Source organism: Pectinophora gossypiella, chromosome 23 (genome assembly GCF_024362695.1).
Source record: "Pectinophora gossypiella chromosome 23, ilPecGoss1.1, whole genome shotgun sequence".
NCBI lineage: Eukaryota > Metazoa > Arthropoda > Insecta > Lepidoptera > Gelechiidae > Pectinophora > Pectinophora gossypiella.
The window spans coordinates 7,924,073-7,950,098 of NC_065426.1; the positions used below are offsets into that span (position 1 = coordinate 7,924,073).

At 37.6% G+C, this 26,026-nt stretch overlaps 2 protein-coding genes across 6 annotated transcripts in view; one reads left to right on the forward strand and one right to left on the reverse strand.

The window, feature by feature from the left end:
- LOC126377543 (uncharacterized) overlaps positions 1 to 26,026 on the reverse strand; it is a 394,831-nt gene that overhangs the window by 169,027 nt on the left and 199,778 nt on the right. The window lies entirely within an intron of this gene.
- On the forward strand, positions 750 to 25,296 carry LOC126377604 (receptor expression-enhancing protein 5-like). Of its 4 annotated transcripts, XR_007567873.1 has the most exons (7): positions 750 to 963; positions 1,040 to 1,272; positions 4,022 to 4,145; positions 13,051 to 13,150; positions 17,287 to 17,322; positions 22,512 to 22,538; positions 23,568 to 25,296. XR_007567873.1 is itself a non-coding variant. In XM_050025426.1 (6 exons), exons 1-4 carry the CDS (start codon positions 834 to 836, stop codon positions 13,146 to 13,148), a joined length of 585 nt encoding a protein of 194 aa, XP_049881383.1. In that variant the 5' UTR covers positions 750 to 833; the 3' UTR covers positions 13,149 to 13,150; positions 22,512 to 22,538; positions 23,568 to 25,296. The 4 variants fall into 4 exon arrangements, 3 of the variants coding, with proteins under 3 accessions (XP_049881383.1, XP_049881385.1, XP_049881384.1); XM_050025426.1 differs by lacking the exon at positions 17,287 to 17,322; XM_050025428.1 differs by lacking the exon at positions 13,051 to 13,150.

Below are 26,026 nucleotides of genomic sequence, written 5' to 3' on the forward strand. Positions count from 1 at the left end.
AACTTCTGTAAGTTGGTGACATTGCGCACACAAGTTCAAATCTGTTATTAGGAAAATGAAAAAATGCAGTAAGTATAATTATTTTTGTAGGGCCGCTAATGATATTGATAACCGATACCTACTCTGAAATTCACCTGAATCATCTCTATTGCGGAAAATCAGGTGATTTTGCCTAAATGGACAAGTTAAAAAAATATATGAATATGCTACAAAAGTAGAGTAATAGTAATCAGTTTCCAAGTAACTGATTTTCTACAAAATATATATTATGCTCCCATCGTCGTGGAGATCCTTGGGGGAGGCTTATGCCCAGCAGTGAGCGTCGTTGTACGGCTGATAATGACGATGCTACAAAAATATTATACTGTAGAGCCAGTATATAATGAAGGTATTTTATTCTGAAAGTCATTAATTTATTTTCTGAATCTTTTTTTTTTTAGGTTTCTGGCCTGATTGCAAAAATCTTTAGGCCATGTCTTCATGTTGGTGCTGGTTCCAGCAAACACAGAGTTATAAACGTATACATTTTGAAAGGTCTTAATAAGGTATGACTAAATAGGTAGAAAACACATCACATTTTTTAATAACACGTACTTCGGCGGATAGTGTGCGCTTGCATCTTCAGTCTTTATTGTCTGTGAGTATACAGATTTTATTAGTCCTATTAGCATTTGAGTTCAAAGGGTAAACTTAAGTTTTTTTATGGCAACACCAACATAAAAATGCCAATACCGGCGGCCATTATACTGTCATGTCATTGTCATTTTGTCAATGAGTCGTGGCCGTAGGTTGGTGCCAATCTCCTTTCCGTCAGCCCCTTGAATTAAAACACCATGAGTGCCAAGTTACAGGAGTACCGAGATACGGTCGAGCGCCACCTGCTTGACAAAAGCAAGCCATGGACCAAATATTTCGATAAAGTCGAGGCACAGACTGGAGTCAACAGAGTATACATTTTCGTCGGTAAGAAATTGCTAGTTGAATTTTTTTAATCAAGTTTATTTATATCCTTAGCTTGACGTTTGTTTTTTGTCGGCAGGTTTGGTGGCGTTCACCGGTTTATATTTAGTATTTGGATTTGGAGCTGAACTGATATGCAACGCCATTGGTTTTGTCTACCCGGCATACATGTCGATGAAGGCGCTTGAGTCGCCACAGAAAGATGACGACACTAAGTGGTTGACCTACTGGGTGGTGTTCGCGTGCTTCTCGCTCATCGAGTACTTTTCAGACTTCATTGTCGGCTGGTTCCCGTTCTACTGGCTACTGAAGGTTAGTTCTGCCATTCCATATGTCAGGGAGACGCCGGCGTCTATGTTAGGTCATTACGGATGTAGTCACTTAGCGTGTGACATTAAACTTACATGAAAATCAGTGTTTGTGCCCTGAATATTCAATGTTCTTCATGCAGCCTCATGCTTAGGTAAATCCACGTGACTTGACAGGCTCATAATGTCAAGGGTTACAAAATCTTTTATTTTAAAACCATTTACTGCAACATGGTTCTAAACTAGGTAAGTACACAAAAGTGCTTGTGACTGTGATTAAGCCATATCACATCTTGCAAATTGAAGTAGATTAATAAAATAAATTAAGAAATTTATATATGATAATATTTTTTAACACTTTCACCCAATTTATTTCCTACAAGGAGATTATGTTATCCAGTTTTAAAATCATCTGTTTTTAAATTTTATTTTCTGACTTTTCAATACAATGCTCTATATTGTACAACATGATAAATACAGAAACAATACACCTAGATCAATGAGAAACAAATCACACTAAGCTGCTATATTGCTAAAAAACAAGTAGGTACTTATCACTTTTATTGTACATCAATAAAAAAAAATATTACTTTGGTGTATGATTTGAATTTGGAAAAAACATTGTGTAAGAAACTACTTGTCATCCCAGATATAACCTAAAGATGTGATTCATTTCAGGATGTTATCTGCTCTAGACTATAATGGTACTTTATCTCGTTGTAAATTACCGTAGATATCACTGTTATCTGCCTTGGTAATAGGTTTCCAGTGACCGATATGTGATAATATCAATTCAATAAAAATGAATAATAAAATAAAATATACTTACTTCGTACATAGGTAATTCACTCTACATAGCTATACATAAAATAAAAGGTTTACATACAATACATCCACCTTCAGGAACTTTCATATCATAGCAGTATCGTTAAGGGGTAGGCTGAGGTGTACAGTCATGAGCAATAACTTGCACCCACTTTAGAACCCTGTCGCACTATCAAACTTGACATTTAATGAGACTTATGGTTTAATTTGTCAAAAAAGTTATTGTGACATGGTTTCAAAGTGTATACATATTACTACTCGTGACCGTACAGTGATTATATAATATACACCCACTCCTCGTCAGATATGTTGTATGTCCCATGTAAAACACATATTACAACTATTCAGGCACAAATCCTGGAAACCATGATAGCAATTATCTATGACGCAAACATGAATTCAAACTCACAAACTTTTGTGTTCATAATTTTTGTAGGATAAAGATTCTATTAACATACAAATTGCCAAACATAATCGTTCATTACTATGAAATGTTAATTAACTATTAATATATCATTTAGTCCGACCACAGAGTCATTGATTACTGATAAGTTTCAATTAAAAAGATATCAGCCTACATGTAGGACGGTTGAGTTAAAATGACTTTTAGTAATATTTTAAATGTAAAAATAACAGAAAAATATAAGCAAAATGTTCGACCACGTAATAGCAACAGACTCGCCCCCTGTTACGCGGGACTTGGACATAGCCGGATTCAATTTTATACTCATAGATATTGGTTTCTATTATGGCAGACTGGGCACCCTCAGGCCTGTTGTCTTAAACGTTGTACCGGGTGAGAGCCTTCAGCGCTCCCCATTTGTCCGGCCAAGTAGTTAATGCCATCTGCGGCAAATCTACAATAAGTCACGTCAAAAAAAAAAATATTATGGCAGACACAAAGTTTATTATGTTTAAAGAAAGAATTTTAACTTAACATTATGACACAATTTACCTAATAGGTAGATGACGTTATACGGCCCACAAGGTCACTTATTATGTTATTAACACACAGTGTAGTGTTCTATAGAACAGAATAGTATTAATACTGTTTTTCCTTATCCATACTAGTCCGTAATTATTTCGAAAATAGCTACCTGTTTTACATTTTCATGCCTAAACCGTTGATGAAAATTGGCGCATAAATCGAAATAATCTTACCAGGATTTCACTCAACGTTTACAGAATCACTTACGGTTATTAGTCGGACGTCCGCGTTATTTGTCGCGTCTGCTTTGATAGCGTAATCCATGCAGCTGGGGTCAATAGAATTCAATCTTTATTCAGTAGGTAACATAGTTACACTTTAAATCATCAATTTTTACATAACGAACGTCTAATCCGCCTAAAACTACTGCAGCTTCTCACAACCTGTATAGCCGGGGAAAAGAAGCTGCAAGAAAAACCTCGGCACAGGGCTCTAGATGATATTTTTTTTAATAACAAAAATTATTATACAATCGGGTAATTTAGCCGCCTAATATCAGTTCTCAGACAGTTAATCCCTTGCATTCATATCTTCTAAATAATCATTAACCTTATAAATCTTTAGAAGTCAACAGAAAAAAGACAGACGAATATTACATACCTATTACTTCAGTAATAATATCAGCCCAATATCAAAGGCCATATACCTCCGAAGACACGTTTTCTCGCGATATTGCGTATATGATAATGATAATATGACAAACTCACGAGTATATTCCATCGGAAGATGAACTAAGACCTTTCTGTTAGACCAACGTCGGTGGTGGGTGAGCCGCATCGTCGTCTATAATGGTCGAGCCAACAGTGTTAGTGGAAACTGCGCTTAAGATAAATCAATAATTCATTAGTGCAAGTCCAGGGGTCCGGAACATGAATTCGAAAATCATTTGTTTAGGCCCATACTGGAAAATACTTAACGTTAGTGTTAATTATATCCACAGTGTATCTTCGTGATATGGTGCTACCTCCCGACGGAGTACAATGGCTCGATGATAATATACCACCGCATCATTCGCCCGTACTACCACAAGCATCACGGACGCATCGATGACGTCACCAACTCTGGTAAGAACCTTACTTCGTGTACCATGAATACAAATTTCAAATGAGAAATTAATGGGTTTGACACATTAAAGGCAGAAACAATGCTCCTGCAGGGTCTGCATGACAACCGCACGTCGCGCGGTGCGACTTATATCGAGGGCCTCTACCAATACACGCAGCGAATGCTATCTACGTAGATAGACGTACGGCTATTGGTCGAAGCCCTCGATATAATTCGTGCCGCGAGGGCTGCTGTTGGTATGCCGAAGCCGTAAGTCCACCAAAGCGGACACAATGACAATAGCAAAACATATCACTCAGTTTCGGTGGAGATCGGCCTTAACGACCTTCCTTACGGCGCAATGCAATTCGAGCGATATCGAAACAAGTGACGATTTTAGTATTTCGAATGAGACATGTTATGTCAGACTTGTTTCGCATTGTCTTTTTTTATTGTCATTGTGGGATTACCTATAGTACAATTTTACATTTTTTGTTACGTTTACATACTCAAAATTACTCTTAAAACTATCCAAAGTGTACCTAGTAGTATATATATATATATATATATATATATATATATATATATATATATATATATATATATATATATACACTTCTCATCAAAAAAATCGAAACACTTCCGTTTTCATTGTTTCTGTCCGAATTTAACACAAAAAAGAATTCATACGATGAAAAAAAATACATAAATGTATAGCTGGCAGTTTGGCCATTACAGTAATAAGCGAAAATTCTAAATTCAAAATTAGAATTTCATTTGTTTATCTTATAAACGAAATGAATCACTGTTTTGAGACAAATGTGTGTTTAGGGTTGGAGTACATTTAGCGTTTAAAAACTAAAAATTGGCGCCTATCCTTAAACTTTTTGTTTTTTATTTCAATACTGTGACTTTGGGACGTCTGAAAAAAGGTTTTTTTTTCTAAAACGTATGGATACTTCGCCCACAGAAGCCGCCCAAGTTGTGGCATTGCTGGATTCTGGCCTTAGTCAGCGTGTTGTGGCTGCAAGACTGCATCTAAGCCTGTCATCTGTTCATAGAGTCTATAAACGTTATCGGGAGACTGGTTTGTTCACGCGCCGTTCAGGATCTGGCAGGAATCGGGTCACTTCTGAGCGAGATGATCGATTTATTGTAACAACTTCTTTAAGAAATCGACGCCTTAACGCTTTTCAACTGCAGCAGCGGCTTCGTGTTGTACGAAGGGTGGCTGTAAGTGACTCTACAATTAGAAGAAGGTTGAAGGATCGTGGACTGGTACCGCATAAGCCAGCAAATGGGCCGAAATTAACTGCAGACCATCGAAGAGCGCGCCTTAACTTTGCACGTGAGCACCTAAATTGGTCATACCTACAGTGGAGCAAAGTTCTCTTTTCTGATGAGTGTAAAATTATGCTGTATGGTAACGACGGAAGGAACAAGGTCTACAGAAGAGACGGAGAACGCTATGCACAATGCTGCATTGAAGAAAAGGTCAGCTATGGTGGCGGTTCGTGGACGGTTTGGGGAGGAATCAGCGCCGACGGTAAGACAGAGCTTGCTTTCGTGTCTGGGCCACGTCTGCCTGCACTAAACTGTCATCGGTACGTCGAAGAGTGTCTCGAGCCTCATGTGATGCCCTATGCACATTTTATTGGCAACGGCTTCATATTCATGCACGACAATGCTAGGGCTCACACCGCGGGCGTCGTACGAGATTATCTTAACGAAGTCGATATCTCTATTATGGAATGGCCAGCAAGAAGCCCGGACATGAATCCCATTGAACATCTGTGGGATGAATTAAAGAGACGAATTCGAGCAAGAGATCCTGCCCCAGAAACACTTAGCCAGCTGCAAGATGCAATCCAAGAGGAATGGGACAATATACCACAGCATGTGATCGTGACTCTCATCCGATCGATGAAGAACCGTATGGAAGCAGTAATTAGAGCTCGGGGAGGGAATACAAGTTATTAAATAAACGTTTTTTAGCTTTTTTTTTCATTTACGTGTGTTGTTTTATCCATTTCCTTTATACTCCATACGGAATAAAAATGACTCATTTAACAAAATACGAAACCTATGAAAAATTCATTTAAATTTAGAACATTAACATTAAGATTTAATAAGCTCATATTACTCACTATTAAACGACATTTAACATTTATTCCTAAATGTACACATTTTTCTGATAATCCTGACTGTTCAGAATTGTACTATATTTCGCCTGGCAACATCACAAACATAACTTTAAAAAAAAAAAAAAAATAACTTTTTGAAAATTTAGTTTTGGAACGTCTCCCTCACTCTCTTGCTTTCGTGTCGTTATAGAGGTCAGACGTGTGACCCTCGAATAATTTCGAATCTTTCGAACCATTGTCGTAATTGCCGAAAATATTCCTAGTGCAACAGTGCCTTTAGATTGGGAAGACAATCCATCGCTCGAGTGTTTTGCCACAGTTATAGGTAACTCGGTAATCTGAGGTAAGTCGGCGAGCTGAAGGTACTGCAGGAGCCTCCCTGGCTGTTGGTTCTCGAGCCTGCGTATGTCACAGCAGGACATCTAGGTGAGTCTTTCTCTTTTAAAGGCATTTTTCTCGTCTATTGTCGTATTTTGTATGTTGCACTTTCGTATCAATTGTTTACCCAAATTTAGTATATCGCAATTTTCCCAATACAGTCCACTTTTAATATTCATTTTTTGGTCCTTTGAGCACGATATTTCATTTGTAAGGCGATCTAAGGATTCCATAATCAAATTTTTGTAGTTGAAAATTAATTATAAAAAACTTGAAGGTAACTTTAAAACGACACATATTTTATTTTTTGTTAACCTTCAAAAGATTGAAGACCGTTTTGTTTCAAATATTATTATTTTTAATTTTTGAACTTGCTTCTGAACGCACCTTGTCAGTCTGCTGTCACTGTCATTCGTACGTCAAGTTGACTACTTGTCAATCGAGTCTAAAAATAACCTCATACATATCGCATTGTTATTCATTGTTTTTGTTGGTTTCGATTGTTTTTCGTGTTGTTTTTGTTAAAATAACTTAAATTAACGATGAGTAACGATGATAGTATGTCGGTTACTGGAGACAGGAACCGCATTGCTCGGGATTATGCATTTGCCCGTATCGAAAGTATGGAAAACACGGACTTGGTAGGATATACTTTACAGGACGTGAAAGAAATTACGGATGAGTTTCACAGAGCACAGATAGAAGTATTGGCGTCAGTTTCGAAAGAACATAGACCAGGCGAGTTAAATTTTTCGGCTCAGTTTGAAACAAAAGTGAGGTCAATAAAGTATCGTATGTTGAAGAAGTCGCAAGCTGATATAAAACCTTCAGTTTCAGTTTCGGATAATCAGTGCTTAAGTGTAAAGCTGCCTAAAATAAACATAACGCCTTTTGATGGAAGGATTGAAAATTGGATTTCTTTTAAACAGCTTTATGACTCACTTATTCATAATAGGGAAATTCCAGCAGTGGAAAAGCTACATTATTTATTGACCTATGTTCGAGGATGTGCATTGGATTTAATAAAGAATTATCCAATTTCAGATGAGAATTATTTAAATGCATACAATGTTTTGAAAAATCATTATGAACGTAAAAGAGTGTTAGCGTCAATATTCTATGAAAAATTATTACACTGTGAATCTGTGAAGTCTAAAAGTAGTACAGAATTAAATAGAGTTTTTCGTACTTTTAAAGAAAATATTGAAATTTTAGACAAATACCAGTTACCAGATAGGAATTTTATGCTGTTCCATTTGTTATGGTCCAAGCTTGATGCAGCTACTAGAGAGGCTTTCGAGTTACAATTAGAGTCTGATGTTGATATTCCGGAATATGCTGACTTGTGTAAATTTATAGAAAAGCGAAGTCAAGCCTTGGAAAATTCCAGTAAATTGAATAGTGTTACTACAAAGCCAGTGTCTAAAACAAAGTCATCGCTTATTGTACCACCTGTGATCAGCTGTACGTTGTGTTTAACGGTTGGCCATAATATAGACAAATGTCCCAAATTTTTAAAATTGACACCTCGTGAGAGATTTGCTTGTGTGAAGGATAAACGACTTTGTATTGTATGTCTTCATCCCTCTCATACAGTCAAACATTGTAAGTCTTCAGTTCACTGTGACAAATGTAAGTATAGGCATCACGCGCTACTTCATTTCCACACGTCTGCTGATGAAGACATTTCTCAACAATGTATCGAAGGGACTTCGTCGAATATTCCCACAGCGTTGACTGTTCCTGGAGGTCATTCCCAAATTTTATTTTCGACTGCTATGGTCTTAATTAAAAATAAATTTAATAAATTGACCCCTATTCGCATACTTTTGGACAGTGCTAGTGCCTGCAATTTTATTACTTTGACTTGTGCTCAGAAGCTTGGACTTGACATAAGGGACAATGCCCATTCTGTGAATGGTATTGGTACGGTATCGGCCGATACTCTTGGCACTGTCGAATGTGAGATAGTACCATCTAATGGTGGCTCCTCATGTAACTTTTCGTTTAATGCTCTCGTTTTGTCGCAAATTTGTACTGACATGCCGTCGGGACAAATTGATATTTCCTCTTGGAAACATATTAGGGGATTAGATCTTGCTGATCCATTCTTCCACCAGCCTGGGCCTATTGACATGTTGGTCAACGCCAATATTCTCGCTTCGGCACTTCAACCTGGTCTTGTCAAGGGCGAGTCAGGTCAGCCTGTTGCTATCCGCACTGTTTTCGGCTGGATAGTAATGGGTGAATGTGCAATTGATGTTGACACTTGTCGTTCTCGTTTTCGTAAAGGTTCCTGTGTTGTGACTAAGGACTGTCTTTTAGTGTCGAGTTTGTCTTTGGACAACAGTTTAAAGAAGTTCTGGGAGTTGGAGAATTTAGATCCTCCTAAGCCTGTCGTTTTTTCGAAAGCTGAATTGTCGTGTGAAACCTATATGGAGGCTTCTTATTGTCGTAACCCTGAAGGTAGGATGATTGTCCCGTTGACCTTTGTCGACCTTCAGGAGAAGCCAAGGTTTTTAAATTCTCGTGAGGTCGCACTTAAGCGACTTCTGAATTTAGAGAGGAAGTTTAAAATAAACCCTCTCTTTCGTACTGCTTATATTAACTTCATGGACGATTACCTCAAGTGTGGTCATATGGAAGAAGTTGAGCCGCCTCTGTCGTCTGAAGGCCACTTCTATTATATCCCTCATCACGGAGTTCTACGCCCTGACTCGGTTACCACACCCTTGCGTACGGTCTTTGACGCAAGTGCTAAGGATGCCGCTGGCGTGTCCTTGAACGATTCGTTGCTCCCTGGCCCTAAGTTACAGAAGAACATTTTCGATCTTCTGGTTAGGTTTCGTTGGCATGCTGTAGTCTTCACCGGGGACATCAAGCAGATGTATCGCCAATTCTTGGTCGAGTTGCGAGACTGCGACTATCAGCGCATTCTTTGGCGAGCGTCTCCAGAGGACCCTGTGAAGGATTTTCGCCTCCTTACCGTAACTTATGGGGTATCCTGCGCTCCGTACCAGGCGCTTTGGTGCATCGCTAAGGTAGCTGAGGAATTCTCATCTCGTGCTCCTCAAGGTGCTGCTGTCTTGGCGAGAGATACTTACGTAGATGACATTGTGTCAGGTGCAGACTCTATTGAGAGTGCTCTACTAATGCGCAAGGAGTTGCTGGACATCTTGTCGTCGTCTTGTCTCCATTTGCGGAAATGGGCCTCCAATAGCCCTGAATTTTTGAATTCTTGTCCGGACTCTGACTTATATTCCGACCGCCTCCGGAGTTTCGAAGATATAAGTGATTTATCGCTTAAAATTCTGGGTCTCTCTTGGCTCCCACAAGAGGACAAATTTACTTTTCGTACTTCAATGGATGATTCACGCTGTACTAAGCGATCTATCCTCTCGGATATCGCAAAGATTTTCGACCCTTTGGGTTTATTATCGCCGGTCGTATTTTTTGCGAAATATCTAATACAACTGTTGTGGTTGTCTGGAACCGATTGGGATAGCGAAGTTCCTGTTACTATCGCGCAGGAGTGGCGTAGGTTTAAGTCGCAGCTATCATCCTTGAGCTCGCTTTCCATTCCTCGTCGAATGGTCGAATCTTTTACGTCGTTGCAGCTTCACGGTTTCTGTGACTCCTCAGAAAAGGGTTATTGTGCCGTCATTTATTGTCGTGTCGTTAAAAATGACAGCACTATCGTTGTGCGACTTTGCTGTGCGAAGTCGAAAGTGGCCCCTCTTCGTAGGTGTTCCGTTCCTCGTTTGGAGCTGCTAGCTGCTGTTTTATTATCGAACTTAATCGCTTCGTTCAAAAAAGCTTTAGATGGTTTTTATAATTTTGACGACATCTACTGTTGGTCAGATTCAAGTGTCGCTCTGACATGGATCCGCTCTTGTCCATCGAAGTGGAAAACCTTCGTGGCCAATAGAGTCTCGGATATTCAGGAGAAAGTGTCCCCTCACACCTGGTACCACGTGCCTGGTTCTGAAAATCCAGCGGATTGCGGTTCTCGCGGTTTACATCCTGCTGACCTCATCCAGAACGTAACATGGTGGGCGGGGCCTAATTGGCTTTCTCAACCCCAAGAGTTTTGGCCACGGTCTGAGATACAGTTTGACCACCTTGCATCTGATGAACAGAAGATTTATAGCCTCTTTACAGCTTCTAACATATCTTTCGTAGATGAAATTCTCAATCGATATTCATCTTTTAAGCGGATTTTAAACATCCTAGCTTATTGTTTTCGGTTCAAAAATAATTTGAAAAACTCTTCTTCGAAGGATTTAAAATCACAATTGTCGCCTGAGGAAATAAATAATTCATTTCGCTTCCTCGTGAAGCATGTCCAAGAGTGTGCCTTTGCTACAGAAATTCGTCTGTTGTCGAAAGATAGTTCTTCTCGTCCCTTACCTAAACCCATGAGAAAGTTATCTCCGTTTTTGGATGAACATGGGCTTTTGAGGGTGGGCGGTCGCCTATCTAAAGGAAGGCTGACTTATGACGTTAAACATCAGCTATTATTGCCTCGTGATCATAGGCTCACGAAATTAATAGTTGATGATTATCATCAGCGCTTTATGCACCCTGGACTGCAAACTCTCCAAAACTTGTTGGCCCAAGAATTTTGGATCTTGTCTTCGAAAAGAGCAATACACTCTGTTGTGTCGCGTTGTATAAAATGTTTTCGCGCCCATCCGAAAGTGGCACCACCTCCTCTTATGGGTAATTTGCCAGCCTTTCGTATCAACCAGATAAAACCATTCTCGTCTGCTGCTGTAGATTATGCGGGGCCTTTTGATGTGTGTTTGGGTCGGGGTCGAGGTGTGCGCACGTTTAAGGCATATATTTGTGTCTTCGTATGTACAGCCACCAAGGCTCTTCATTTTGAGCTCGTGTCGGAGTTGACCTCCGAGGCCTACCTAGCAGCCTTGAGGCGTTTCATCGCACGGCGTGGTCGCTGCTCGAAACTCATTTCCGACCAAGGTAGAAATTTCATCGGAGCCTACAATATACTTAGTGACCTTATGAAAGGGGCTTCCGGAGCCGAACGAATCGAGTTCGTGTTCAACCCTCCTGGTAGTCCACACTTTTCAGGCTTGGCCGAAGCTGGGGTCAAGTCTGTAAAAACGCATTTGTCGCGTGTCGTTGGCTCGCAACGCCTAACTTACGAGGAATTTTACACAGTCCTCACGCAGATTGAATCCATGTTAAACTCTCGTCCTCTTTCGCCCGTTAGCTCAGACCCTAACGACTTCTCGGTATTGACCCCCGGTCATTTTCTAACTATGGAACCCCTTACTATTTTACCCGAAAACAACTTCCTTGATGTAAAGTTAGGTTCATTGCAGAGATGGAAATTGTTGCAACAAATCCATCAAGATTTTTGGCGCAAATGGCACCTTGAATATTTACACACTTTGCAACAGCGTCACAAGTGGTATAATAGTCGAAGGGAAATTTCGATCGGTACTCTTGTACTCATTGTTAACGAGCAATGCAGTCCAATGAAATGGAAAATCGGTCGCGTCTCGAAACTTCATCCCGGGACTGATGGTGTCTGTAGAGTTGTCACGGTGCGTACAGAAGGTGGCGAATTCAAACGACCTATCGTTAAACTTTGCCCTCTGCCAATGGAGGATTTGAAATAAAACAGTACTCTTTGTTAACTTGTAATGTCGTAAACAAATATTTTTTCGTTCGTGTCGTTTTATAGTTTTAATTTTTGCTTATATATCGTGTTATAATTTAACTTCGGTTAAAATACAATGTATTTTGGTGGGCGGAATGTTCAGAATTGTACTATATTTCGCCTGGCAACATCACAAACATAACTTTAAAAAAAAAAAAAATAACTTTTTGAAAATTTAGTTTTGGAACGTCTCCCTCACTCTCTTGCTTTCGTGTCGTTATAGAGGTCAGACGTGTGACCCTCGAATAATTTCGAATCTTTCGAACCATTGTCGTAATTGCCGAAAATATTCCTAGTGCAACAGTGCCTTTAGATTGGGAAGACAATCCATCGCTCGAGTGTTTTGCCACAGTTATAGGTAACTCGGTAATCTGAGGTAAGTCGGCGAGCTGAAGGTACTGCAGGAGCCTCCCTGGCTGTTGGTTCTCGAGCCTGCGTATGTCACAGCAGGACATCTAGGTGAGTCTTTCTCTTTTAAAGGCATTTTTCTCGTCTATTGTCGTATTTTGTATGTTGCACTTTCGTATCAATTGTTTACCCAAATTTAGTATATCGCAATTTTCCCAATACAGTCCACTTTTAATATTCACTGACAAAACGTAAACTTGAAAGGTGTTTCGATTTTTTTGATGAGAAGTGTATATGCAAAATAAATAATAGTTAGAATTTCAAGTATTGATATCACTAGTAAGATATACTTGGTTCCTATTTTAGAATTACTGAAGGACCTAGCCAAGAATGTCAACAAACAGATTGACAAAACGATGAAAAAAGTGAACGAGGCCATCGACAAAAAGCTGGCTCAAGATTAAGAGTACGTAGACACGTCTACTACGCTTAAGCCATATGTCCGGCAACCGGCGATTAACCGGCAAAGATATGCCGTGGCATGGGTGGTGCTATCGCGCGCGTCCCAACTTAACTTATACAGGGGGGTTAAAAAGGCCACATCGAAGCGATTCATTTAAAAAAGCAATATTGCTATTTGACATTTGTGGGCATTGCGCACTTTGCTTTTTTAGATGAATTGCTTCGATGTCGAGTTTTTAAACCCCCAGAGCGTTTTGACTAATAGATACTGCAAATGTTGTTTACGTGGATAATCGTGGTACGGCTATTGATCAAAATCAAGAAAAATCTAAATCGAATCGTCTTAAACCTAAATAAAGATTTTTTTATCTAATGTTCCCAAAGTGGTTAACAAATGTTCCTAAAGGTTGGGTAAAAAAGCTCATAAGTTCCCAAAGTGGGAACGTTCCTCGGAACGATACATTGCTGATCGTAATCCGTGATGTACACCGCGCCGCGCGCGACAGCGAACTCGCGCCGCGGGAGCAGTAGGGCAGTGCTGCTATTGTTGTTGACAGACGTCGGTTCAGTACCTTCTTTTTTTTGACATGCAGAACGCAAGCCAATGCTTGCAACAGTCGCCACCTAGGCTATGAGGATCGAACTGATGAATCTTTTTATCTATAGTGGAAAAATGTTGATATAGTATAGAAAAATAAGCAAAAATATCTTCCAAACCACTCGCCAATCGCTGGTATCTGGACAAATGGCTTGGTCTGCATGGTAAATGGCTTTAGTGCAATGTTGTGAGTAAAAGCTTAATTTCGGGTTCACATGTGTATAGAGATACTAACTCAAGACAAAAAGTGGTTCAGCCAATTTCTAGACAAATGCAAATAGCAACTTATAGTCAAAATGCAACCGTTCTATTTTGTTCTTAGTTGCACCTCAGTTAAACCTTTAGGTATAAGCCGGCTAAAATGTGTACTCACTTTTCGGTTATAAAATTGTACGGCTCAGGAGCTTTACCACACTTTACTACCATGTCACAGTGGCTTTTTTGATAAATCGAACTGTAAGTCTCCCTAAATAACAAATAATTAATACGACAGGGTTCTAAAGTGAGTACCTACGTGATATTGCTCCTGTCATGATCACGACTAATGAATGAATGAGTCTGAATCTGAACTAAGTTCAATAGAACATTCCCACTACAGTCTTATTCGGCTTGGCTTTTTAAATATTTTTTTTCTTTTTCTTCATGGGTTTAATAAACACAGGTGTTGGAAGACGATAAGAGCAATGCTTATAGTTTTAATTTCCCATACAATAGCCCCGATTCCTGCAGACACCCCCTAATTTATTTTAAGTTATAGCCATCATTTTCATATCCGTCGAAAAGGAAAGGGACGGATGATTCACAGCTCTTAATTTTAGGAAGAATGAGTAAATGAATGAATAAACCGTGCGGATCAAAAAGGTACGTCGCTGGTATGCAATCCGTTTGACGTGCTGTCTACTTAACTGTGTCGGGTTATTGACTGATGTAAAATTTTTAGACGGTTGGTTTAGATTTGTGCTTAAAATTGACGTGTGTTCCATAAATTTTATGCTTGTCGATTACCCATCCCTTTCTTTTTCGGCGGATAAGAAAATGACAGATATAACTTAAAATAAAATTAGATGGTATTTACAGGAATTAGCACCAATGTCACCACAAGGCTTCTTTCTAGCTATTTTTCGCTCTGTTTTGTCAATTTGTCTGTTCACATTTATAGTCCATGCCTAATGCCATCTATTTGAATGTACAGGGTGTTAGTGGCATCGTAACGAATACTGAGAGGGATGATTCAGCTCATTTTCATTCAGATTCTGAGTTAATATCAAGTGGAATTATCCATCGCAAAAGTATAGAATTCAAAATACATAATTAAAAAACAATAACTCAGAATCCCAGGAAGAGGAAATGACAGCTTGTGCTCCATCGCAGCACAAGCTGAGCCATTTCCTTTTGCCCGTATTCGCAATATTCATTATTATCTAGTTCATATAGCAAATGTAAATTGTTACTGGCAATAAATTTATTTTATTCTTATTCTTATTCATGGTCTGAATCATCCCCCTCAGTATTCGTTACGATGTCACCAACACCTGTATAAATTAGACCAGACGACAAGTCAATATCAACATTGTAGTGTTTTTCTTATCTGAAATGAAATCGCACTTAGCAATTTGAAATATTACATATTCTATTTCTACATTTAAAAATAAAATTATCACATCCTTTATGAACTATGAATGTTTTACAAGCGTAATTCACTCACTACGTCACGTAGCAAACTTCATTTCGATTATTTTTTTGGCACGTTCTATCAAATTAATATCATTACTACTGAACAGAGTTTACCGTGGAGTCTCCATTCTACTATATTTTTTCCTATTACACTTATGTTGTATGTTTCGCGTTTTTGTATAAATAATTTATTGCATATGTCTAATATTTACGTATAACTTTAGGTCTAACAAATAATCAAAGAAATGATTTAAGATTAAGTGTCCAAGAGATGGTGCAAAGCGCTAATGCGAAGATCGACCAGTCAATTCAAAAAATGAACAATAAGTAGAGTCGCGCTGCTCGGAAAGTCATAGTGCATTGCTTTTCTAAGTACGTTGCATTCCTTTTATTTATTTTTGTAGATAGCTTGTAGATGCACTTTAAAGTACACGTATTACATGCTAGAAAAATAAGCTAATAGCTGCAAAAGGGGTATTTGACTCATTCTACTCATAATAGTTTCAGATAGATCTCAGATAGATCTGAAAAGGTTATTTCGAAAAAGGCTATTTCGCGCTAAAAAGCTTTGTGACATCGAAGCAATTCATGTAAAAAAAAAGAATTTTGCTTTTTGTTAATTGTTGGCATTGCGCACTTGGTTTTATATGCGCAAATGTCTTTTTAGATGAATTGCTTCGATGTCGCCTTTAAAACACCTCTGAAAGTCGATTTTCAATGTCTCATATAACGCAGGAGATATTGGAAAAAATCTGTGGTGTGGAAATGCTCTATCCCGCCGTTGCCCCCGCAGCAAAACGCCATCACGTCGAATGACGTCACCATTTGCTTACTATTTCTTTCTAAACCTCTCGATTTCGAAAGAACTTTTTCAACAATTCAACCACTTTTCAACGAATTTCCGTACTGTTCTTACTTGGATTTTGAAATGATAATGAGAATAATGTCGGTAAAAGATAACAATAATTCTTGATAATTGTTGAATACTATATTAAGCTCGGACAACTTTAACGTCATATAGTTTGTTTTTGTACCATATCTATAGTTATGTATTGAAAACAATTCCATTTAAATTGAAAATTCAATTATTGAAACAATCTATAAGTATACTGATACAAAAATCCATTGCCGTGCAAAAAGTTAGTCTCGCTAAAACTAGAAAATGTCTCGATCGAATGTAATAACATAGCATCACGCCTATATCCCCTAAAGGGTAGGCAGAGATGTATAGAATGTTATTCGAATAAGGGTTATCCATGGAGCCATGTCAGGGGCCTTTGGCGGCTCAATAGTAACCCTGACACCAGGGTGGATAAGGTCAGTTAATAATCTCACAACCCACACGAAAGAAGAAAAAGAGCATTATGATTTTCATAGTCTATGTATTTTTTTAAATTTTAAATTAAGGTACACTCTGGCCCTGATTCCCGCAGACAACTACAAATTTTATTTTATGTTACTTATACACGTCATTTTCTTACCCGCCGAAAAAGAAAGGGACGGATGATTGACCGATGTTAATTTTAAAATGAATGAGTAACCCGGGCGAATTAAATAGGCATCTCGTTAGTTTGCAAACTGTTTGACGGCTTTGACGTGTGCTGCCAACTTGATTCTATCGGGTTATTGGCCGATTTGAGAGGGTTGATTAAATTTCTGCATTATCGCACATTGACGTGCGTTCCATAAATTTTATGTCTGTCGATTATCCGTCCCTTTCCTTTTCGGCGGATAAGAAAATGACAGGTACCTAAACCTGCCTTAAAATAAAATTAGATGATGTCTACAGGAATCAGCAGCTTAATTTCAAAATGACACGAAACACAGTACAATAAGTCAATAACACATTTCATCCTCATCTATTTTAGGTAAAAAGGATTAGAGATATCATATACGCTACTGCGGTAAGTCAAGTTCGAACTGAATGCTTGTTAAGACCTGGTTTTTATGCTTGGCTTATTTTTAACATAACATAAACTCACGACTATATCCTAATAGAGCTTATTTTTATTTGATGAAAATAGTAAGTGGAATATGATATAGGTAAGTTCACAATTTCTCGATCCCTATGAAAAGTTAAGGAGACTCAATTACAAACTAAATTAAAATTTTGTTCGTCATAATCAGTAGCATTGTACATTTATTGTTATCGTGTATTTTATAAGTAAATTAGAATCTAACAGGCTTTGCACTAACTTTTGGACGATTTTTTTGTTTCTAATTTTAATGTTGACTGTTGACTAATAATTTTCTGCCAGGTTTACGTGTGTTACAACACACGTCTGTAATTCCTAATGGTTAGGGCAGGTACACAATAATAGCACTATTGGTATCAAGTATTCATGGCCGGAACTAGTGTTGGGTTCTTACCCGGAAAATTCCCGCGTTTTGGGAATTTTCCCAATTCTGAGGGAAAAAACCCGAAAAATTCCCATTTCAAGGGAAAATATTTTTTATCGCATATATTTGTATTAAAAGTAAGGATTTCCAACAAAGACCATTTAAATATAAGGTATGCCTACTTATGCCCAATTTATCTTCTGTCGTAGTGTCGTATGAACTCTTAAAAAACTTAAAGGAGATCATCGGATTTCGGCCTAGAAGTCAAAGTGCCGGCCAAAAAATAATTTTGCTATATTCCGTTAGATCTTATCCATATGAGCATTTATTACTATGGCACCAAAGCTGTAGGGTCAATGTCTTCGGTTTTATTCGATTTTAAAAAACTGTATTTTTCATACATTTTTGGTGAAAATGTAAAGTGCGGGCCAAGTAACAATAATGGTATATATCCTTAGAACTTATCCGTCTGAGCATTTATTACTATGGCACCAAAGCTGTAGGGTCAATATTTTCGGTTTTATTCGAATTAAAAAAACTGAATTTTCATACATTTTTGGTGAAAATGTGAAATGCCGGCCATGAAACAATATTTGTATATCCCGTTAGAACTTATCCATTTGACCATTTATTATTAGGGCACCAAACATCTATGACCATTATTTTGACTTTTGTTGGACTTTACGTTATAGTTTCTGTGTGAAAAGTGCCGGTCAGCAAAAAACACATGTCAAAGCTATCGAGAAGATACCTGTAAACATTATTTATTCACTATGACAAAAATGTGTATGACCATTAATTAGTTTGGCTTTTGTTGGATTTAAAAAAAACTTGATTTTTGATTCATTTTGTATAAAAATAAAATATAACAGGCGCGTTATTTAAAGGATCGTCAGAATGTTTATTACTATGGCATTAAACGACTATGACCAATATTTTGAACTTAATTCGCTTTTCCAAAAGTCAAAAAAAAGTTTTATCTACGGATAATGGAACTATCTTGCTAAAGGCGTAATATGGTGGTCGTCTTTTGAAAAATAGGTTTGCGTTTGACCACTACCTTACCTGATGGTGATACACGCTTAAGAAACTACTTTTTTTAAAGAAAAGTGTATACAAGGAATAAACAGTGGGGTGATAGAGGTACCTACTATGTTATCGGCCGAGTAGCACCAGGACATTGTGATAGGCATACTTGCAAAGTACAACTACCCGACTCCTGTTTTCCCTAACAGATACTACAGACGTCATGCCAATATACGAGTTTCGTCACTAGATGGCAAGCTTATCTTTGGAGGATGGTAACCATTTACAGTCAAGGTGAATCAATACCATAATTCAACCTAAACTTAGGCTGTAACGTTGAGTCGAATGCAAAAACTACAGCCAACGTCATATCTCAAATCAGATAGTATTAATATAGAAGTTCACCTAACAACACACAAAACAAAAACACAAAGTATTTATCTGACTAATAACTAGTCATTGGGAAAGCTCTGCTTGTTGTCATTGTTAAAATGTATGAAAAAAGTTTTTTTTAAAAGTCCAATAAAAGCCAAAGTCGACATTTAGTAGTATAGTAAAAATACGTCGTTCAAGTCGTTTACCAAAAGATTTGACTTATTTTGTTTCGCTGGCTGACATTTTCCCATTTGAACCAAAACGGAAAGAGAGACGAATAAAAAGTCAAGAAAACGGTCAAAAATGTTTTGCGCCAGATTATTAAATGTTCTAAAGGTCCTTTGTAATCCGCCGTACCGCATTTTTTACCCAAAGCACTTTATTTTCATACAAAATAAATAAGAAATCAAGATTTTTAAAATACACTAAAAGCCAAACTAATGGTCATACAAGTTTTTGTCCGGCCAAGTAGTTAATGCCATCTGCGGCAAATCTAAAAAAAGGTCATACAAGTTTGGCGCTATAGAAAAAAATGTTAACAGACATCTACTCGATACTCTCAACATGATATTTTTGCTGGTCGGCATTTTTCATATTTAAACTAAAACGTAAATTCCAATAAAAGTCAAAATAATGGTCATAGATGTTTGGTGTTATTAAAAAATATTGAAAAGCAACTATTAGACAGATTCGACGTATTTTTTTCGATGGCCGGCATTTTAACATATTAACCAAAACTGAAAGTCCAAATATTGGTCATAGAAGATTTTTAAAATACAATTAAAGCCAAACTAATGGTCATACACGTCTGGTATCATAGTAAAAAATGTTCAAAACAATCTACTCGAAAGGTTTGACACATTTTTTTCTCTGACCGGCACTTTCAAATTTGGGCCGGCCAAAGTATGGAAAGCCGATGATCTCCTTTGTAATATATTTTGAATGGAATGTTCGATTTTAATAATTCCATGCAAAGATATCTACATATTATAGGATATATAGGATGCTTTTGGCACGAGAGAATGTCATCATCGAGGAGCAACATGGTTTTGTGCAAGAAATTGGGAGGCACGAATACCTACAGATATTATTTACTTGAACTATGAAAAAGCTTTTGATCGAGTTCCTGTCACACCATTGATTGCTAAATTAGAGCCCTTTGGAATCAGAGGCAATGTCGTGAAGTGGATTGAAGACTTCCTGTCAAATCGCACATTCTCTGTGCGCATCGGAGAATCATACTCTGTTCCCAGAAAAGTCCTCAGCGGTGTGCCGCAGGGATCGGTGTTAGGACCTATTTTATTCAGTATCTACCTTACAGATCTTAAACATGGTATAATGTCTGATATATCACTCTTTGCACATGACACGAAAATAACAGGGAATCCACTTATTAGCCATAATATAATCCAAGATGATCTTGATAGAGTAATTGCTTGGACCCGAGATTGGCTAATCACATTAAACGTAGACAAATGCACTGTGTTGCATGTTGGCAGTAACCACCCCACGTTGAGTTACACCATTGACTCAAAACCTCTCGAGTGTGTTAAAAAACAAAAGGACCTTGGCATAACGATAACACATAATCTAAAGTGGGACGAACACATTATTGGAATCATTAAGAAGGATAACTCCCTCTTATACATAATTAGAAAAGCTTTTTATCATATAGATACGGAATTGTTTCTTAGGCTTTACAAAACTTACTTACGTCAAACCGCTGTTAGAACATGGGTTTCAAATATGGAGACTTTACTATCGGAAAGACATTGCACTACTAGATAGAGTCCAAAGAAGAGCAACAAAGATGGTGACAGTACTGGCTGGCCGGAGTGGACCTTAGCGGGGGCCGCAGGACTCTCACCTCTGGCTTGACTTCATTGGCCAGCCAGAGTGGGGCGTTAGAGCTATACGCTCGCAGGGTGGAAGTGAAAGATGCATAAGTCGCGAGTTGGTAAGGCGGGTAAACCGCCTCGCAGAAAGCGGTGTACACCTCTTGACACCCTGAGATGCTCACAACCATGTTGCTGCCTTGCCGTCCAGTCGCGTCGGCTAGATAGGTGGCCCAACCAGTGAGTGACGAGTCACCGCCTGCCCAATGTATCTCTGTTATTAACATTGGTCGAGCAGGCGCCATAGTCCCCCATAGCCCCAGTATATAGGTTCACTAATCCCCAACCCAACAGCCCAGTTCCTTTTGTTCCCATAATCTGCAATAGTCCTACACGAACCAGGGATTGTCTTTGGGTGCACTCCCATAGTGCATACAGGGATAATCGCCGGTTGGTGTCACAACACATTTAGAGTAAATTGTCTTAAGGGGCCTCTACGTGTTGGCTTCGGCCCCACGCACGCCTTCCAAAAGTCCGGGACTCCATGACAGACCCGACCCGAGACATGGAAACGAGATACAAATAATAATAAGATTAAAAATAATTAAATAAAAAATATTTTCCCATGATTCGGGAATTTTTCGGGTGTTTATTTTATTTTCCCATATTTTCCCGATATTTTTTCTTTCCCACCCAATTTTTTCTTTCCCTGCCCATCACTAGCCGGAACTATAGCAGCTGAACGAATCCTCTTCTTTTTACCCCTCCCCCCGCCCCTCCTTCAGATTTTATATTTTTAATATTTAAAAGGCGGACAACACGTTAAAAAATTAGACAACACTTTACCGGGAAAAACTCACAAGGACTCCATAGTGGCGTAACCACGGTCAACACCAACAAAACGTATTCATTTGTATAAAAGTTGCCTCACCTGGTTCCCTATTTGTCCGGCCAAGTAGGTAATGCCATTTACGGCAAGTCTACAATAAGCTCACAAAAATGGGTGTCTTAGCAAGACACGAAGGGAACGTGGTGGAGTATACCCCATACCCTGGTTGATTGTGGGAAGCCTATGCCCAACAGTGAGAAGTGCTTAGGTTGCTTATGTTATGTAACTTCTTTTTTAAATTAGGGCTGTATTGCCTCATTCATTACTTATTAATACATTGTTTAACCCTTTCACGGACAGAGACCATGGGTCATTTTGATGGTTCATAATAGGTAGTATGAGAGTATGACAACTTGGAATTGAAACGTCATTAGACGTTGAAAGTGTTAAGAAGGATTTTGTTGACCAATGACAAGTCTATTTTCTAGATTTTAAATATAATTGCAAGAGTAAAAAAAGGCTTATTGTTAATGAATACTAGACTTCCCGTTTCACATTGCCATGCATTATGCACATATTGGTTGTTTTAGAAGCTTGGGATTACAATTAATATGCTTACAAATTTTGCAGAAAAACGCAATTTGTTAAGTGGGTGTCGTTTTCTAAAATTATTTCTTTTTTTTTCTAGCTACACGTCTAGTGGCAGATGCTATATGTAAGTTTTTTCTTTTCTTTTTCTTGTATGCTAAGATACTCCGTAGACACCCAATACCGAAGTGTATGGTGACAGGTGATCACCCCATCGCTCAATGCATGTTATAGAGTAGACAATCTCACGTGTCGGTTTAAACGACACGCGAGGTTGTGTTTTTTATTAGCCAAATATAGAAGTTTCTTGATATTTGCATGCTAGCAATAAATAACAGGATAGAGAATCTGTCTTTTTTTTTACTTTTAATGTGACACTTAGTTTAATACCATGTAGTGACTCTGCACCTACATATGAGCGAATAAATGATTTCTAATAACATCATCATCCTCTTGCCTTCATCCTACTCTAATATACATATATAGATAAACTCACGCCTATTTCCCATCGGGGTAAGCACAGACTATGGAATTCCATCTGACATATTTCTCTTGCATCCTCTACGTTCATTAGTCGTTTCATACACGCACGGTATCCTATTCTAAGGGGGGTCACAACATGTATTCCTCTTCCATTCATCTCTGTCTGTCATCTTCTCCGTACTCACACCTTTCACACACATATCTTTCTTCACACAATCCGTCCACACTTTCTTGGGTCATCCCCTACCCCTATATCCATCCACATTCATACTCACAACTTTCCTCGTTATATGCCTTTCATCGCTCCTCATTACATGCCCATACCAGCGATTTCCTCTTATACAATATTCATTCTTAATTTTGTCCATTCTGGTCACACCATACATTCATCTTAACATTCACATATCTGCCACGTGTACACTTCTTTCATTCGTCTGAAGCCTAGTTTCCAACTAGTCAAATCAGTTACTTTTTACTAAACGTCAAAACACGAAATTACTATAGAATTTGTATGAAGCACAAAAGCAAAATGTGATAAAATTTCGGACTTATACGTTTTTCTTGATTATAATTCATAAATAAGTTTATTATAGAAAAGGGAATATGTTTTTAGTTAGTTTTAGATCTGTCTTTATTTAGTAATCAGAATTGATGTTTTTTTCTTTATTTACAGCTAACGTTAGGAAGAACAACTAGATCCGCTTTAAACATATTTGGTAGCGAAAAGTACAAAAATGCACCTGCTACTACCACGAGCTTCGCACCACAACCATTGGCTGAAAATATAAGAAAAATCGATAAATGACATAACAAAAATGACGGAGATTTTGCTATAAGATAACGATAATAACCCTCTAAAACTTACAAGAGGTAGAACCCCTAAATAAGCATCATTAAGATCAATTTCATAAAGAAAATTAAAATTCAATTACCATAATTTGTATGGTCAATCAATATTTTAATTTTCCAAAAATGCTTTTTCGTCCCAATATCTCCGTCTTTTACTGTCAAAAAGTATTTTATAAAGTAACGAACGTATCAGTGGATGGTAATTAAAATAGTTTTGTTTATAATGTTGACCATTTAACAAGGACTGTTCTCTTTGTATTGTAAGAACATTTTCTACGAAAGGTTTTACGCTAAAGCTGGTCTAGGAGCGCTAGAAGCATATAATAACAATGCTCTTCTAATGGCACTATTAATTAACCTTTATATGACCAACATAATACATCACTCAAAAGCAAGACATGGGAAACGTTTATTTAAAAAATAAAATAAAGAAACTCGAAGTCAATAGTGCCTAAATTGATATGACTGACAGCATTCATCAGTAGATTTCTTTACGTCGTATGTTTCTGCGCCTCTAGTAGCAAATACTGTCGTAAAACCAAACTTGTGATTCAAACCCTATAATATACGTTCTAAGTAAGAACTTTCAACCTTATCATCATGTATTAAGCTAAGTTTTTTTTGTACAATCGTGTCCATTTATTTCTTCTTTTTAATTGTAGAAATTCCTAGTTGAATCTATCTTTTCTTTTATTGGGATTAAGTGATCTAATTTTTGGGATTTTAATGTTTTCTGACACTTGCAAGGATTGTGTAAAATTCTTGATGTGGGCGTGGGTTTTGAAGATTCGGCAACTGTTCAAAATCAATGTCGTTATTTTTAAATATTATAAGTACGATCATGCTGAGTTCAAGCAGGTGCTTTCTTTAGAAGAATAAGTGACATACATACAGTCGATTTCATTTTTCCCCTTTTCTAAGATCTCTTCGGAACAATGAATTTCTTTCCAATGTAGTTTAATTTGCTCAAGGAATGTTTGTGTATGTATTTTATTGTTTATATTGTTGGATATTTAGAAAACTGAGGAGTGTATTTACATATACCATTTACACTAAAATGTTCCGCTTTGTTCCAAAACATGAGTAAGTAATATTACTTAAGCTAACAGGAACAGAAGCACTATAGATTTTTGTACAATCCAGCAAAATCTTCGAGCGATTCGCTATTTTATATCTACAAAAGACATGTTTTGTATATTTTCGACCTAATTAGTGTTAGTTCACGTCGTGGTTGCACCATTTCTTCACGAACATTCTGAGTGGGGTTGCCAACAATAAAATCTTCAACATGTTTGTTATGTAAATTTTCGCAAGTCCTTTTTCTGTTATAAAAATCCTCGTTTATAGAAATCGTTCAAAGAATCATATTTGAGTACCTTTTTTATTTTATTTCCAATGGTAACATGTTTGGTGTTCGTGGAGTTTATTTTAAGGAATATTTAAAGACTTCACATATAGCTTGCCTGAAATCTATGTAAGTGTGCCTTCAACTTCGCTGGCGTTGTCGTTGTTAACGTATTTTTTTCACATAATAAAAGGAATTCATTGTATAATATTGTTTTATTTTAAATCATTAAAACTACTGGGGGGTTAAAATAGCCACATCGAAGCAATTCATCTAAGAAAGCAATGTTGCTATTTGACATTTTAACCCCCCTGTTCTATACAATAGACAACTAAATAACACTTTCTTTGCTTCTGGGATTGGTTTACTACCTGATATAAAATCAATATCATATTGCCTAATAATCAACTAATATAATACAAAAAGCTATTATGTTTTTACTGATACAACTGTAATTTTAATTTAAAAAAAATTGGATAAGGTAGCACAAAGAATTATGTTTCCAATAACTAACCAAATGCCATGTTACATTATTTCTGACCCTATTTTGTTTTAAAGGGGGTCGGACAGTTTGGCCTATGTGACCAATAAAGTTATGCGATATATCGTTAGAAAGGTTTTTTTATTTTCTACAACTTCCATTATGGCGGTAAGTTTCGAATCGCTGTGAGAAAAAAGTTATCCCAGCGTAAACACCACGAGTTTCGTAGATAAGCGGCGCGGAGCAACGGGAGCGGGGAGGGGGACGATAGGAATCTCCGTGCGAGACACTGGCTGTCGTCCGCAGTCGTTATTTGATGTTATGGATATCATTATGGACAATACTATGCATTAATATATAAATAACACGTTTAAAATCCTTTATAACAACTTATTATAATCCATAAAAGCTGTAAAGATATTGAGATGAAGTTTCATTTTATTTGCTCATAACGTTT